General features: G+C 49.1%; 1 protein-coding gene across 2 annotated transcripts in view; it reads right to left on the reverse strand.

Annotated features, from left to right (window-relative positions):
* Positions 1-1388: 1388 nt before the first annotated feature.
* The window catches only part of PIGQ (phosphatidylinositol glycan anchor biosynthesis class Q), a 35051-nt gene continuing 20243 nt past the window's right edge, over positions 1389-16196 (reverse strand). For both annotated transcript variants that reach the window (XM_054270974.1, XM_054270973.1), the window contains exons 7-11: positions 14853-14964; positions 12465-12545; positions 11396-11510; positions 7350-7411; positions 1389-3138 (exon numbers count right to left, since the gene is read on the reverse strand). In XM_054270974.1, coding sequence (XP_054126949.1) covers positions 2986-3138; positions 7350-7411; positions 11396-11510; positions 12465-12545; positions 14853-14964 — 523 coding nt within the window. In that variant the 3' untranslated portion in view covers positions 1389-2985. The remainder of the gene's footprint in view (positions 3139-7349; positions 7412-11395; positions 11511-12464; positions 12546-14852; positions 14965-16196) is intronic.

The raw sequence follows: 16196 nt of genomic DNA on the forward strand, positions 1-16196 counted from the left end.
CAAGAAGATGGTGTTGGAGCAGCAGGAAGAGGCAGCACAGGGCAGAAGGAAAGCAGCTCATTCTCTGCAGGGTGAAAGGTAGATTTTCCTTACACTACTGGAAGTCAATATATGGGTTGTGTATTTGTGCAAGAGTCTTTGTGTGGGCCTGAACAGGGCACAGTCCAGTTGCAGCATCAGGGAAGACTCCCAAACCCATAACCAGAGCTTTCAGTGCAGTAATTACTGAGGTTTCCTTTCAGCATCATCATACGCCGTCCTGGTTAGGGGAAGAAAGTATTTCTCCAAGGCAGAATTTCTCTCTAGGATAGAGTTTTTCACACAGTGAATCACATTTTCCTTCACAAACCCCCTGCCTATGTAAAGAGGGGGTTTGTGGCAGCACTGGGAACCAAAAGGTGGGAGAAATAATAATAAGGAAATGCAGTATTAAAAGAAGTCTGTAAGATTAGAGTCTTTGACTGATGGCTGGCAAAGCCTGTTTGCTGCCTGCTATAAGGGGTGCGTGGTAGGAATGGGAGAACTGGAATTTTTAACTACTTCTCATCCAAGAGCTGCTCTGGATAACATGGATCTGAGGACAAATCAGAGCCAGGGCCTTACCAGCAGCCTCTTCCCTGAGGAAATGCCAGCACTGGGCCAGTCTGTGCTGCTGTGGAAGATGAGGCTGATCCTGACTCTAATTAGAGAGATGACATAAGGTCAGGTGCTCCTGAGCAGGATGTCTGCTGCACTGCTGTAATGTCCCTGCACACAGTCGGAAAGGGTGGGGGAAGACTCTTCCAGCAGGGACTGGAAAGGAAGAGGAGAGACGTGGCAAACATCCAGCAGGAGCAACTGAGATGCTCAGATACCACTGCAGGCAAGGAGAACAGCCAGTGCAAGGAGCAGAGAGGCAGCTCAGGCACCACTCCGGGTGCCACAGGAGAACTGCAAGCACAAGGAGCTGCCACTGCCCAGCTGGGCTGCTCAAGGTTCTCCCTTGCAGAAGACTCAGGGTTTCAGGTTTGTGGAGGAGCTTTGCCTTGGTTTGCAGGGGAGTGTTCTGTCACCTGCAGCACTCATCAGTGCAGGAACACTCCTCATATTTAGCTTGCTGAGATGGTAAATGGGGAGTTTGAGCTTTCCTGGTTTGAGGCCCAGGCATGGATAAGGGCTGGAGCCAAAGGTGACAGACTCTTGCAGCAACCCCTAATGCAGAATGGCGAGCTAGAGACAAAGGTGGTGGGCACTGTTCTCATCCAGGAAGGCAGATCAGCTGCCCACATGGGGCTTGGACTGCTCTGAATGTGTTTATCCTGCACCCAAAGCTCGCAATCCAGCTGGGAAGCCCTGTGGCCTCCTGTCATGTGGGAGATGAGCTGAGACCCAGAGCTCATGTTCTTGGTTTGGTATTTCCCCACGCCAGAGTCAGTATCAGCCTTCAGTAAACAAACCCAGCACTGGAACATCTGATACATCTGGCAGGGTCCCAGTAGGAAGGTCACAGCTGCTGATTTTTGTGGCTCTGGGCTGTCACTGGGGCTATCATGGCATTTGTACCTAAGGATTTGTACCTTGATTAGGACCAGCATGAACTGTCTGGTCCCACAGGCAGATTTTAAAAGCCAGGATATTAGAAACATTACTTTCACAAGACCAAAAATAACAAAGTTTCTCACAGCAGTCAGCAAACTGAACTGTGCAGGCGTGGGAGGAACCAGAGGATATCATTTAGGAGCTCCACAGGAAAGATGAGAGGGAGGTGAGGTGTAAACCTGCTCCGCTCAGTGCCAGGTGAGGATGGGGCTCATGACTCTGACTTCAGCTGGAGTGAAAATGTTATTTACACCATTCATCCCCTGAATGCATCACAGTCTGCAGTTATTCACACCTGGAGTGCAGAGAATTCCTCAGGTAGTGATCATTCCAGGACAAGAAGATGCTGCACAGGAGTTTTAAGCCCAGAACAGCTTGTTCTCTGCAGTTTCTGCAGGCAGGGATGTCCCAACAGAGCCTGTAATGGCAGATGGTGAGGGGGCTTTGCCACACTGGCTTTCCCAGGGATTTGCCCTGGCTCAGGGTGACAGGGCACCATGTAGTGCCCAAGTAGTCCTGCCTCCCTCACATGGCCCTAAGAAACCTCAAAGGCCTTGTCTGAGCTGGGGCAGAGGAATGAGCAGAGCTGCAGGAAGTGTATTTTGGGTAAGGACTGTATTTAAATTTGACACAACCACTGATGCCCAGTGGGACATCCCCCAGGGCACAGGCACCCTTTCCAAGAGAGAGAATAGGAGACACATCAAAATGAGACCAGAACATGGAAAGCCAAGCACTCCTGTGCTTTGGAAATGTATCCAAAGCACTCTCTCAAGAGAAATCACAGAATCATGATAAAACAGTCGGTGCTTCTGGGCCTCCAGCCTCACTCTCCAACACCTCTGGTGCTGCAGTGAGGGTGAATGCAGGCCCTCCTCAAAAGAAGTTAATAAATATCCCATGAGCTCAGACACCCAGCTGTTCAGTTTTCAGTGTAGGACTCCACGAGCTGATTCTCCACATAGTTTTGATCAGCTGGCTTGAGGTCTGAAGCATAAAATGTCCAAAACATGCTCTGGCTGAAGGCATCACAGCATTGTGGCTCCAAACCACCTGAGGGGCTGATTTGCTATGGCTCTGTGAGCTGACATGGAAGGAGAAATTCATCCCCAGACCATTTGGGAGCTGCTCCCTCCATGACACCGAGTGCTGGTTTCATGAGGCACTGATGGGTTTCACCTTTTGCTTCCAAAATAATCATTAGCATAATATACAAACACAGTGCAGGGGAGGAGAAAGTTGAAAAATAATGTTTAAAAATACTTGCCTTTAAAAATTCAGCCCTTCCTATGTTACCAAAATCTGCTTAAAGGGATGGAGCATTTGCTGGCTCTGAGCAGCCTTTGGTCCCAAAGCATTAGGAGTTGTTAAGATTTCAGGTCAAGTTCCCAAGTTCTTCTACTGTCTTTAGTTCTGCTTGTCTCCTTTGTGTTTCCAGGGGTAGATGAGCTCTCCAAGGAAGAGTTTCTTGCAGAGAGATGCCCAGGAGTCCCTGGGATAGCAGCTGTAGGTGGGCAGTCTGTAGGTCTGGACCACACCTCCATAGGAGAGGGGGTTGATCTGTGTGGAGAAAGAGGGACAGCAGCAAGGGGAGCATCAGGGCTGCTCCTCACACAGCACAGAACCCCTCCCTGCCTTGCTGAGGCTGTTTATCCTTCTCCAACATCCCCCACATTAACAAATTGAGCTTGGCAAGGGGTGATATTAGAATCATTCCCAAGCAGAGGGGCAGACAAGAGCCAGCATGAGAGGAATGAGAGTGGAGTGTGTTACACACCAGTGGAGGGGACAGCAGCTGGAGAGACAGCAGACAGCAGCAGAATCACAGAGTCATGGCATTTTGTAGTTTGGAAAAGACCTTTAAGATCATTGAGTCCAACCCTTAAGCCAGCACTGCCAAAGCCACCACTAGCCCATGTCCCCAAATGCCACATCCACACTGCTTGTGAACATCTCAGGGATGGTGATTCCACCACTGCCCTGGGCAGCTGTGCCATTGTCTCACCACCCTTCCCATGAAGAAATGTTTCCTAATATCTAATTTAAATCTACATCTAGTACTGCACTGGGATGCACTGGGACTCCAGGAACTCCTCTGGAATTTGGCTGTACCTGTTATGAGCCCTCAGCCCACAGCTGTGTGTGAAGTCAAACCTGGTATCACTGAAACCACCCAGTGGAACCAAGTGTCAGCACAACAGGATCACACCACAGAGCTCCTCATTACCATTTTCAATTAAGTCTCCTTGGCTGAGTTAATCTTTTTTAATTTGACTTCAACCACCACCCCAAGTCTGTGCCCATGGCCCCCACTTGCTGCACTGACCTTTTGAAGACAGGGATGTGAACAGACACATTTACTGTGCAAGGGGTGACAGAAGCATGTCAGACCTTGGAAATGCTCATCCCAGTGAAGCACTCAGGGTAGGGAGGCAGCTGAAATCCACAGAATGGATCCAGTGTGGCATGAAAAGGATGCACAGCCACCAAAGGACCAAAACAGATGGCACAGAAGTGGTGGGGCTTAGAGCATAGACCATGAGAGATGCCCAGGGTGGGGACTTACAGAGCTTGGTCAGTGGAGAGAAATGGAAGGACATCCCTCTCTAGCAGAAGGGTTCAGCTCTGCTGGAACCAACCAACAGCTCTGGGAAAGGATCCAGCCACAAAAGGAAAGAGAGACAGCAAACCCATGCACAGAGTCACTACTTGGTCAAAGCTGAGTATTTTTTTTGTCCACTAAAAAGCATCTGGGTTTCTGGGAGTTTGCCTGTGCCACCAGCTTGCTTCAGCTGCTTGGAGCTCATAGAGTGGTGAGGGATGAAGCCCCAGTGCCTACAGAGATGGAGCCCTTGGAAAGCAGGGTTGAGCTAAGAGTTCCTTAGAACTAACCCTGGAGATCTTTGTCAAATTAGTTTCAAAGTACAAGATTGCTCAAGCAGAAGGGGAAATGCCTGTACACAGAAGCATCTCTAGGAAGTTTAGACAAAAGGTCAGGGCAGCTGCTTGCAGGGAAAATTATAAAATAGAATAAACAGCGGGGGGGAAAAAAAGGCCAAAGAAACCTGTCCCTAGCACTAACAGCTGTAAAACCCAAGTAACAATTTCTGCCCAAGTAACAAGTAAAACCCAAGTAGCAATTTCTGCCCATTTCCTCAGCTGTAGGCAAAGCAGAGTGTCTGAAGTGCAAACATGCTGGGGGAGGAGGACAGGAACTGCTGCTCCACAAGGGAGAGACACAGAGTGTGCTGCTCTGGCTATGAACTGTGTGGGCTGGGAGGTCTGACAACATTTCTTGTTGAGAAGCATCTCTGGGTGCAGTGGTGATACCCAGGGGCAGCACTGGCCACTGTAATAGCCAGGGTTCCTTACACCCAGAGCAATTCACATCCCTGCCTCTCCTGGTACCAATGCAGGCAAACAGGCAAAACTCATTATTAGTGAAGAGGCAATATTTGTTCCCCTTATGAATGTTCTGTAGGTCAAAGCTATAATAAACCCTGCTAGAATATCCATCCTAATGAAGCTGTTCCCTTCTCCCTTCCTCTGCTGTTTAACCCTTTCCAAAGCAATTGCTGGAGAAGATGAGACTTTCAGCAGAAGGTACATGAATGGATCAAACTCATTGTGATCTACAATCTCAGAATCTCAGACTGTTTGGGTTGGAAGGAACCTTAAAGCCCATCCAGTGCCACCCCTGCCATGGCAGGGACACCTCCCACTGTCCCAGGTGGCTCCAAGCCCCTCCTTGGGCACTGCCAGGGATCCAGGGGCAGCCACAGCTGCTCTGGGCACCCTGTGCCAGGGCCTGCCCACCCTACCAGGGAACAATTTTTTCCTAATATCTACTCCAGACCTGCCTCCCTTCAGCTTAAAGCCAGTTTTCTCCCTGGGCTATCAGTTCTGTTGAGCCATAAAGCCAGAAATATTCCTTCTTGTGCACCAAAAGAAATGACTTTAAACACTAATGAAAATACTGACCTATGTAAGAGTTCCTGAAGAATATTAAGTAGGATTTGAAATGGAAATATCATCCCCCATCCTCTGCCCCCCTCCAGGGTCTGCACTTTGCATTCCAGAGGCACTATCTGAAAAATCAAAAATAATCCCTTGGCTGAGCCCGGAGCTGGTTGGGAATGCTCAAAGCCAGCATTATTGATTTCTAATCCATCCCCAGTGCCCCACAGGACAGCTCAGACTATCACCTACAGCTGCAATTATTTTGGGTGTAGGTCCATGCATCCAGCATGAATTCCACCAGGCACTGCTCCAAAAGGGCTTCCACACAGAGAGGGGGCAAAGCCACTGCAGATTCTCAAGAAAGGCACATCACTGTGTACAATAAATAAAAATTTCACTTAAAAATAGGTTTTTTAGACTACCCTCTACAAAGGCCTATCATAAAGTGGGTTATTCAGCAGGATTTCTGACACAAGCCCATTTTTCATTTCCACCAGCACAAAGAGAGAAAAAAAATTGCCTTTTCTGACTGTCTGCTCATTACTATTGGAACAGAAGGTTGGGACAGACATCTACAGCAGCACTTGCACCTCTTGAGGTGATGACTTGTGCTATATTCCAGATAGAAAATGGATCTTCCTGCAGTGGTCCAAAGAAAATTCATCACAGTCATATGACTCATTGCCTTTGCTCTTTAAGTCGTGGTCTTTTTTGTCTGGAGACTCCATCCACCTCATCTCTCACACACAGATGCCAAAGCCTCTGCTCAGCACCTCCTATGCCTCATCTCTGCTGTCTGGTTTCCTTTCTCTGCAGTCTCCTGGCCATGGAGGATGGCAGGTTTTGGTTCTGACACCACAATCCCACTGAAGGCAGGAGCTGGGAAGACAGCTTGCTTAGAGAATGTTGGTTTTGCCCTAGAGGACATCTGTAGAAGGGATTCCTTCTGGAATTGCTACTAGCTGGTTTGCTGGTTCCCTGCTAGCCTGACCTTTGCTGAAATTGGGTGGGACAGTGATGGAAAAAGCAAAAGGACTGAGAAGCTGCAGTTAAATCCTTCCCACACACTCCCTCAGTGTCCAAGTGCTTTTATAAGTGTTATACACTACTGGCAGCCTCTCCTCTTTAGGATGCAGAGAGCAAAAAAAGCCTCTCTGGGACATGGCTGTGTTCCTGCTGGGTCAGGAGATGGAAATTTCACTCCTGAAAGTGTAAGGAGAACTTCCCTGCTGCCAACACCTCATTTCTTTCAGAAGATAATTTCCTTTAGTATCTTTGATGCCAGAGCATGGAATGGGGGGTTACAAAAGCACAGGTGAGCTGTGCCCATACTCCTCACCAGGGCAACCCTGGAGAAAAGCAGGAAGCCCTTTCCTCTCTCATCTTGCCCAGGCTCTCATCCTGCTGCCTCATGGAGCAGCCAAAGCTTTCCAGCACCACTGGAGGGGAAGAGCTTTTCCTGCTGCTTCATTCTGGAGGGTTAACTGCCTTCTTTTGCTTCTCCCAGTGTCAGCAATTATGACATGAAGCTGCACAGAGCCACGAGGTGATAATGGCATGAGGTCTTAGTCCCAGCAGTAATACAGCTCTGTGTTTCTCCTTCTCTCTTTCTACATTTCACTTCACACCATCCAGGACACACATTTCCTCCAAACAGGACACAAGCACGGAAAGCAGCAGCCAGCCACAGCAACACGAGGTTATTCCCCTTGTTTCAGCATTTTCGAGCTGATAATGTTGAAGTGGAGCCTTTCAGTGGCAGCAGCACAGAGGGGCTGGGGTCACTCTGGGGGAAGGCACAGGGCCCTTACCTGCATCAGGAGACGCAGAGGTTTTCCATCCTGCTGCTCAAGGACTCTGAACTTCACTCCAGCTGCAAAGACACAAAACAAGGAAAGCAAACCCATGGGGGGATTGTTGGGGTGTCCTGTGCAGGGCCAGGAGTTGGACTCAAGGATCCCTGTGGTCCTTTCCCACTCAGGGTATTCCATGGTTCAATGCCTGGAGCACAGACCATGAATTTGCTGCCCAGTGCTGTGGGCTGAGCAATGATTCCCTAGAAACTGTCTTCAACCTTCCTGGATTTGGGAACATTCCCCATTTTCAATAGGAAGCATGGATGTCTCTACAATTCTTTAAGCCTAATGTCACAGCTCCATTAAAAGTAACCCCTCCCACCTCCAGCTTGAAAACTCAGTCCTAGGGCAAGCACAAAGCCTAGAAATGAGCCAGCCAGACCTGAGGATGACAGAGGGACTGGAAAAACCTTCCACTTTCCCCAAACCTCCATCAGAATGGGAACTCCATGTTAGCAGCAGGTAGAGAGCCCACCTTTAATTTGTGCTCATGTGGACAGTGCAAATCTGTCCCTGGTTCAGGCTGAGGGAGGGAAGTGGCTGACCTGGAGGCACTGAAACATTTCAAAGCAATCCCTGCCCATTAATCCCAGCACCCACATGTTTTTAAGAGGCTAACCCCATCCAACCTGCCACTTTCCTATTTTCTCTTGGATTTGCCTCATTGCCGATACTGTAAAGATAAATAGGAAAGGTTTTGGATTCCAAGGGTGACACAGCGCACACACAGATTTAATACAATGTTTCAAAGGTAACAGCTTGGACCAGAGAGGCATTTTTCTTACAGAGATGTCAAATAACTTCACAGAAATAAAATCACCAATCCATCTCTGCAAACCTGTTCCAGCCAAGCATGCTCTGTTATTCTTTCCTGCAGGTAAAAAGATGAGCCAAGACTAAGGCACAGATCAAACACTGACAGGAGCACAAACAGAATAACTGCTCACCACTGTAAGTGTAAGTGCCATTGCTGCAGTATCTCTATGACTCTTGAACACTGAAAAACCAAAATGTTTTCTCTTTTTCCTAAAGCTTTGAATTAATTAAAATCATACAGTTCACTCCTGGGATAGAATGCTTTTCTCTAGCACACAGCTCTGGTTTAAACTCTCTCCCCAAATCATAAAACTTTTTCTGTCCAGGACAGGAGGGATTTATCTGCATTTTGCTGGATTATATTGATAGAGGGGTTTCCCCAGTGGCTTGAAATAGATGTTTGAGTACCCTGGGCCTCAACAAGCAAATGTGCTACATGACCAAAGTGCTCAATGTGATTCACAGAGCTTTGGCTATGAGGAAGTGTCTAAGCCATTCCAGGAACTACTTTTCTGGCAAACTTTGTCAGAGAGAGACAGAAACAAGCAGGCACTGAAGGTTCAGATATGTGCTTAGGCACTCTGGAGTCTGACCCCAGAACAGTAATCCATTATCCCAGCAAATGCTGCTTCTCTAGGTCCTGGCCACACAGCTCCCTTCTCAAGATACAAGCCAACGCTTTCTTAATTAGATAATTTAATTGCTTAAGAGTCTTAAACTTGTAAGAAAACACGAGCACAAAAAGGTTATAAATTCATTTTAGAATGACCTGCAGGTGACTGCAGAGCTCAGGACTCTGAGCAGTTCCCTCCTCACAGGAAAAGGGGAAGGCTCAGGCTCCTGCAGATCACTCCAGCACAGAAGAACCTGAACTATTCCCTGACTTCCAGCCAGCTCCAGAGCTCAGGGCTCTGCTTTTCCTGTACAAAGGCCTCAGCAATGGCACAGGAGAGCTCAGGACATGGATTCATTTGCTTTGTTTCACATGGCAGCACACTCAAGTGAGGGTTTGTACTCCAGCAATTGTGGCAGGTCCTACAGGACTGTGACAAAACCTGTCCCAACAATTCCAGTGTTGGGAAAGGGAAGTACAGGAAAAACAAGCTGGCCTGTTCACAATCAAACAATGCTGGTAACCTGTGTGTGGGCACTCTGAGAGCCCTGAAACCCCTGCTGTTCCTTTCTTCATGCTGTGAATCCACATCCCAACCAAGCTGGCACCCCTTGAGCTGGCACTGGGTGCACAGAGGACATCATCTGTGATCTAGATAAGAAAGGCTTTTGGAAGTCATAAATATTTCACTTTGGATGCACAGAAAGAAAAGAATGCATTTAGTTTCTGTGTGTGGATGGATCATTCACCTACCCCTGGCCTGGCCTTCATCAGTGAAGTATTTTGTCAGTTCAGACACTGAATCAAAGAACTTGGAGGCCACATGCCACAATGAACTCAACCCCCTTTCCACCAGCAAAAACTATCCATTCATGTTGGTAGAACCATCTTGATGGTGCCTGTAAAATCAGCTGCCCTAACACCTGCCAAAGGATGTCTTCTCCAAGTTCTGAGTCTGACAAGGGAGGCAGCACCTCAGCAGTGAGCACACCATGTGATGTGTACTCTCTCAAGTCCTTTCAGTTGGATTCAACTACTCCATCTGTTCCTGTTGCCATGCCACAGTTTTGTGCTGGGGCAGGGACACAGGCTGCAGAACTGCTCAGAGATGCCTCTTCCTCTCACAGGCAGCAGTGCCAGTTAAGGAACACAGCTGAGAAGTCAATCCCTGCTCAGGTGGAGGCTTGCTTCCAGCAGCAGAGACCTGGCTGAACAGGAATGAGGAGAAGTAACCTGTGGCCTTACATAACCTAAAGGAATTCACGGTGTGAAACCTCTCAGTGGCACCAGGATTTCCTCCTGCCCTTCATCCTGCCCATTACTGGGTCAGGTTTCTTCAGCAGCATCTCCTGTTCCCCAAAGACAGCCCTGAAGGGTTTAAGAGGCTTCTGCCAGGAAATTCACAGGAACCTGCTGAAGGCTCCCATGGAAAAGCACCAGAGTTGGTAACAGAGCTCAGCTCTACCTTCCCAAGGCTGAGCCTGGCAGTGCTCCAGCAGACAAAGCTGCTGAGGTTGCCTCGAGCTTCCTCTGCCTTTGATGACTGGCCTTGGTTTACTGATGATCAAGCTCTTTCTTCTATGCTAAATTCCTGCTGCATGCTCTTTAAAAGGATGGGAGATAATAATTTAGATGTGCTTGACTGTAACTAGATCAACCATAGCTGTGGACAGTCAAAGGCATTCCAAAATGAGTCCTTACTCTGGTGCCAGCCCTGGTTTATGGTTATCCAAAGTGAAAAAACAATGACTGGTTTCAAAATGGTGACAGATTAGTCTCAAAAAGGGAATGATTATCTGAACTCTGCCCAGAGCTTTGAAATTCATCCAAACATCAGGGCTTCAGCCAGTCAAAGTCAGCATAGAACTGAAAGAGCTCCATTGATTTGCAACCACTGCAGATCCAACCCTTTGGAACAGCTGATATTCCAAGTATTTTTGTGATCTGGCTTGTTTCAGAGGCCAAACACCCAAAGTTATGAGCTTGTTTTACAGAACCATGGAATATCCTGATTTGGAAGGGACAAGGATCATCCAGCCCAGCCCCTGGCCCTGCACAGACCCCCCAACAATCCCACCCTGGGCATCCCTGGCAGCGCTGGCCAAGCTCTCCTGGAGCTCTGGCAGCCCCGGGGCTGTGCCCATTCCCTGGGGAGCCTGGGCAGTGCCAGCACCCTCTGGGGAAAGAGCCTTTCCTGATATCCAACCTAAACCTGCCCTGGCACAGCTCCATGCCATGTTTGACTCACAAAAGTTTTACCTGCCCTGGTAGTCTGGAACTGCAATAAAAGATGACCTTGTTTATATGGTGCTTGTTTGGATGCAATTTTTAGTGGCCAAGGACTTTCTAAAGGTGCTCCAGATTCTGCTTCAGGTTCAGATTTCTTTCCATTGACACCCTCATCCTGCTCCTTGCAGGAACTGGTTCACAGCAGGGACATCTGCACAACTCAAGCGTTTGGTTCTTCCCTACCCCCACTGCATCCTCAATCCAGGAGTGACCCAGTGCACCAAAATCAAGCACATAATGCAAAACGCTTGAAGTGCTGCAGGGGCAGAGCTGAGGGACTCACCTGCGAGCCTGTAGGATCTGCAGAGGCGAAGGATGAGGGAATAAAGAGGCAGGGAGTCAATCAGGTCCACCAGCAAGTGTATGAGGCCCTGCACAATCACCACCAGCAAGCGGAGCTGCAAAAACCAGTTTGACAGAACATCTCAGGAAACAGGAGATTAAACACTTGTAAATTCCTGAGCTGAGCTTGGATCTAACACTGCTGTGTGCTAAGCTAAGGCCTCCCAAAGTGGGTGTGGTGTCTGGAAGTGCTGAGCATCCAGACCCTGTGTGAGGGTCCTCACCAGTCTGGGTTTAAGGGGTAACTGGAACGAAGCTCCTACAGCTGGAGAAGCTGTGACCACCAAGGACATGAGAACTATTCCACTTTCAACAGCCACAGCTGGAAAGGAAGCCCAAATTCTCCCACTTTGAGTCAATTCCATCACTGTGTACCAGTGAATGTAAATTTTCCTCTCTCCAACAGTGAGCTGCAACTGCTTATTTCAGCCTGGAGAAACCCCACGTAGAGCTTAAGCAAGGCAGAAATGAGCTTCCTGCTCTGTGTTTTCTGTCCCTGCATAAAGCACCTCCTTTTGTCACAATGCAGTTATTTTCTGCTGCCAAGCTCATCTGAAAAGAGAGGGCTCAAAAAAGATGCTGAAAGCATGTGATGGCCACTGTCTGTGGAAAATTTGGCTCTGGGCAGACTGTGGAGAGGACTGGTCATGTTGGGGGAAGGAAAAAAATAAAGAAGTTTCAAACCTCTGAGGAAAGCTTGGCTGAAAACATTTAATACAGCAAGTTAATTCCCTGGAAAAAAAAGTTCTGGATCAGACTAGAGAGGCCATCACCACAGATGTGGACAGAAACATCAACTTCTGAGAGAAAGTAAAGAGAACAGTTTGTCTTGCAGACAGGATTTGCTGGGAATTTCCTTTGGAAAAATACAAACATGAGCTGATGTGAGAGAATCCTTCCTAAGACAACCATATTTTTATTTTCTTTATGGATGACCATAAATGTCTAGGAAACCATTTTTTACTACCTTAGAAGAGAGTGTTTGACTTGTTTCAAGGGTTAAATCTTACCAGGGTAAACACCAAATAATACAGTGCAGTCGTAGGCAGAAGGAACAGCAGGATTGTGAACAGCAAAGTGCCAATAAATAACTAGGGAAAAAGGAAACACAATCATGAGCAGAGCAATGGTAAAATAAAATACATTACAAATAAAAAATAGGAGACTCTGAAGCAATAGAAGTTTGCAGGACTCCTTAATGTGTTTTTATCTTGCCTATGTGAATAATGCTGTTACCTTGAATATTTTCAGTATTTCTCCTCTCACTGGGCCTTCTTCAACACTTCTTATTATGGGAGTACATTTGGAAAGATAAAAGTTGGATCCTGACAGCACTTTTCCTTTACAGACAACATTCAAGATTTCCCATTTCAGGCCAGCTTCCTTAGGAAACTAGACTTAAGTGATCTTGCATTTTTTCCACTCTCTGTCCCCAAAAGTTTTAGAGCCACTGACCAGATTTTATCAGAGAAATGTGGAAAATAACAAAGAAGTGGTAATTTGTTTGGGAATTCTGGAAAGAACTGAGAAGTACTTTTGTTCCTCCTTCTTTTAGCAGTGCAGGCACCTGGTGCAAACCTGACAGAATTATTTGTGATAAACATTCCCAGCAGCAACTGGCTGAGCTTCCAGCCACAGGAATTCTGTTTCTTGCTCACTGGGAAGGTGGGAGAGAAGCTGGAGTCAGGGAGCAATATTTAGAGGATGCAGGAGAAAAATCCCTAAGGAAGGAGGTGTCATTAGCTCCACTGCCCACAGAAAAAGTTATTTTTATTCTGGGCCAGCGTAGGTTGGCGTAGGTCTAAATAATTCCAAGTGGGAGAATTCAGATTTGTACCAAACAGGAACCTGACTCTTCTATTTCCAGTCACCACTTCCAGATCAGAGAGGCCACAGGAGCACAGGGCACTGCAACCTCTGCAAAAAGGGACCACGGCTGCGGGATGTCATGAAAGAAAACAACCCAGCAGCCACAGCACAGAGGTGGATCAGCATCACAGCTTTAGGGATGTAACCAGGAATAAATCACAACCCAATCCATTCTCCTCACAGCAGTTGTTTCCCCTTTCTCCTATCACTCCACTGCAGTTGTTTAAACCTCCAAGAGTCTTTTAGGTCTGCTTTGAATGTCTCTTCCTACCCGGCCAGCAACACAATTCCCTCTGGTCTCCAGAGCAGCAGGATGAAGCCTCAAGTGCCAAACCAATTCTCCTCAAAGTACTCAGGGAGGAGATGATGCAAACCTGGCACGGAGGCTTTTAATCACCAAAGAAACAGAAAACCAGCTCTCAGCTGTGGTGCAAGAAGCTCAAGGTTATCTGTTGTAATAGAAAGAGGAGCTGACCCCGCAAGTTTCCAAATATTATTGTATTATTTCAGTGATGTTTGCAGCTGCTGGCCTGCAGCAGTTCAGGCTCTGTTGGACTTTTGCATGGCATTTCAGAAATTAAAAAGAGCTTACAGCACTTCACAAAGAACTGCCTCTGCCTGAGCCAGAGTGTGTGGGCCAGGCTCCAGCACAACGTGAATGAAACGGGGCCTTTTAATAGAAACGCTGCCACGGCTGTTACTGTGGCAACACTGCTGGGCACCACATCTCCCACTGCCTCAGCCCTCCCCCACTGCCACACCAGGCTCAGAGCTCCGGCATCGGCAGCGCCCAGCACAGCTCGGCCTGCAGGGTGGGGATGGGATGGGGTGGGATGGGGTGGGATGGGATGGGATGGGATGGGATGGGGTGGGATTGGGTGGGATGGGGTGGGATGGGATGGGATGGATGGGATGGGATGGGATGGGGTGGGATTGGGTGGGATTGGGTGGGATGGGGTGGGATCGGGTGGGACGGGATGCGATGGGATGGGATGGGGTGGGGTGGGATGGGATGGGATGGGATGGATGGGATGGGTGGGATGGGATGGGATGGGATGGGATGGAATGGGACGGGACGGGACAGGACGGGACGGGATGGGATGGGATGGGATGGGATGGGATGGGATGGGGTGGGATGGGATGGGATGCTGGAGAGCAGGGATAGAGTGCAGGGTAGGGAAGGGGTGCAAGGAAGGAGTACAGGGCAGGGAAGAGGCACTGCAGGGAAGGGGAGGGGTGCAGGGAATGGAAGTGGTATAGGGAAGGGTGTGGGAATCCATAAAAATCTGAAGGTTTTAGGAAGGTGGTGTTGGAGGGCAGGGAAGGAGTCCATGGCAATGAAGGGGTGCTGCAGGCAGTCAAGGAGTGCTGTAAGGCAGCAGAAGAGCCGTGGGCTCAGAGCGCTGGGATATGTCCTTGTTCTGGGCACCACAAAGGCTCCTGTGTCTGTGTCCCAGTATCAGTCAGAGCAGGAGGGAGGGCATCACCGAGGGCAGTGCCCTGGGGTGTCCCCAGGGCTGTGGCACTACCTGGTCCAGGTCGTAGGAGCAGGAATCCACCCGCTGCCGCAGCACGTTCCACTTCTTGCCCCGGAACAGGCGCCACAGAGAGGACAGGCCGTAGATCTTCAGGCAGTAGAGCCTGAGCAAAGAGAAGACTCTGCAGCACAGCTGGCAGCTCCCAGCTCCAGCAGCACCCAGCTGTCACCAGCACAGCCCCACGCCCACTCACCCACCTGCAGAGCCAGGGGGGGCAGAAGGAATACTCTGGGAATGCTGCAGATAAACCCTCAAGCCTGTCTGGGCTGCTCCCTGGCACGGGGCTGCTGCAGCCAGCTCTGGGCCACTGCAGGGCCCAATGTCCAGGCCATGGAGCTGCAGCAACCACCAGCCTCATGGCAACACTTTCCCTGCAGCAAAAGGGTGCTGAGGCCCTGGCACAGGGTGCCCACAGAAGCTGTGGCTGCCCCTGGACCCCCAGAAGTGGCCAAGACCAGGATGGATGGGACTTGGAGCAACCTGGGGTAGTGGAAGGTGTCCCTGCCACAGCAGAAGATGAGCTTTAAGGCTCCTTCCCACCCAAACCATTCCATGATTCTATGAGAAGAACCAGCAGGTCTATTTCCCCAAGGTCACCTGTGTCTCCCCAGTTCAGATCTGTCCCTTCCCCTGCCTTCAGACCCTTCCAGACAGGGCTGGCCAAGGTGTTACCCCCACACCTGAGTCAATGCAATGCAATTGTGCCTCTGTAGCAGAGATACAAGGGAAAGGAGTGGAGCCCCTGAAGCTTCCCCAGTAGCTCACAGCTCTAAAAATCCTTAAGAGTGGGAAGAGACCAGTGAAATGCCTGGTGGCCCCTCCTGCATCCCTTCCTTGGGCTTTCAGAATTTGGTGCTATGAGACTTGGAGCTACTTCCTTTGCAGAAAATGACAACAGTGAGGGACACTTGGGGTGACAAAGGGTGGGAAACAGACACCTCTTTATGGAATAACAGCAAGGAAGAAAGAGCCCTTGGGATGGAGAGGAGGCACAAAGTGCCGTGGGCAGCAGTGCCAACACACAGGGACATAAAGGGTACACAGACAATGTGTGGGGCAGAACAGAGTCTGAGAAAGCCTGAGCTGCAAAAGCCAGACTGGCAAACCAGGCTAGCTAAGGTGTGGAGGCTGCTCAGATTCCATAGCAGCAATGTGAAAGCAGAGGTAAGGAGTCTCATCCAAGAGAAGAATCTGGTTTGAGGAACACCAACTGCTTCAAGGAATTGGCAGGGTGCCTCCAGATGGGCAGGCACAGCTTGGTGCACTAATCCCCAGGCAGGAGGGAGCCCAGGACAGCTCCTCCAGGCTCTGGCACACACCTGCCCATGGCTCTGA

This window comes from Melozone crissalis, unplaced genomic scaffold (assembly GCF_028551555.1).
Source record: "Melozone crissalis strain CALT ecotype California unplaced genomic scaffold, PUWL_Pcris_2 ptg000012l_1, whole genome shotgun sequence".
Lineage (NCBI taxonomy): Eukaryota > Metazoa > Chordata > Aves > Passeriformes > Passerellidae > Melozone > Melozone crissalis.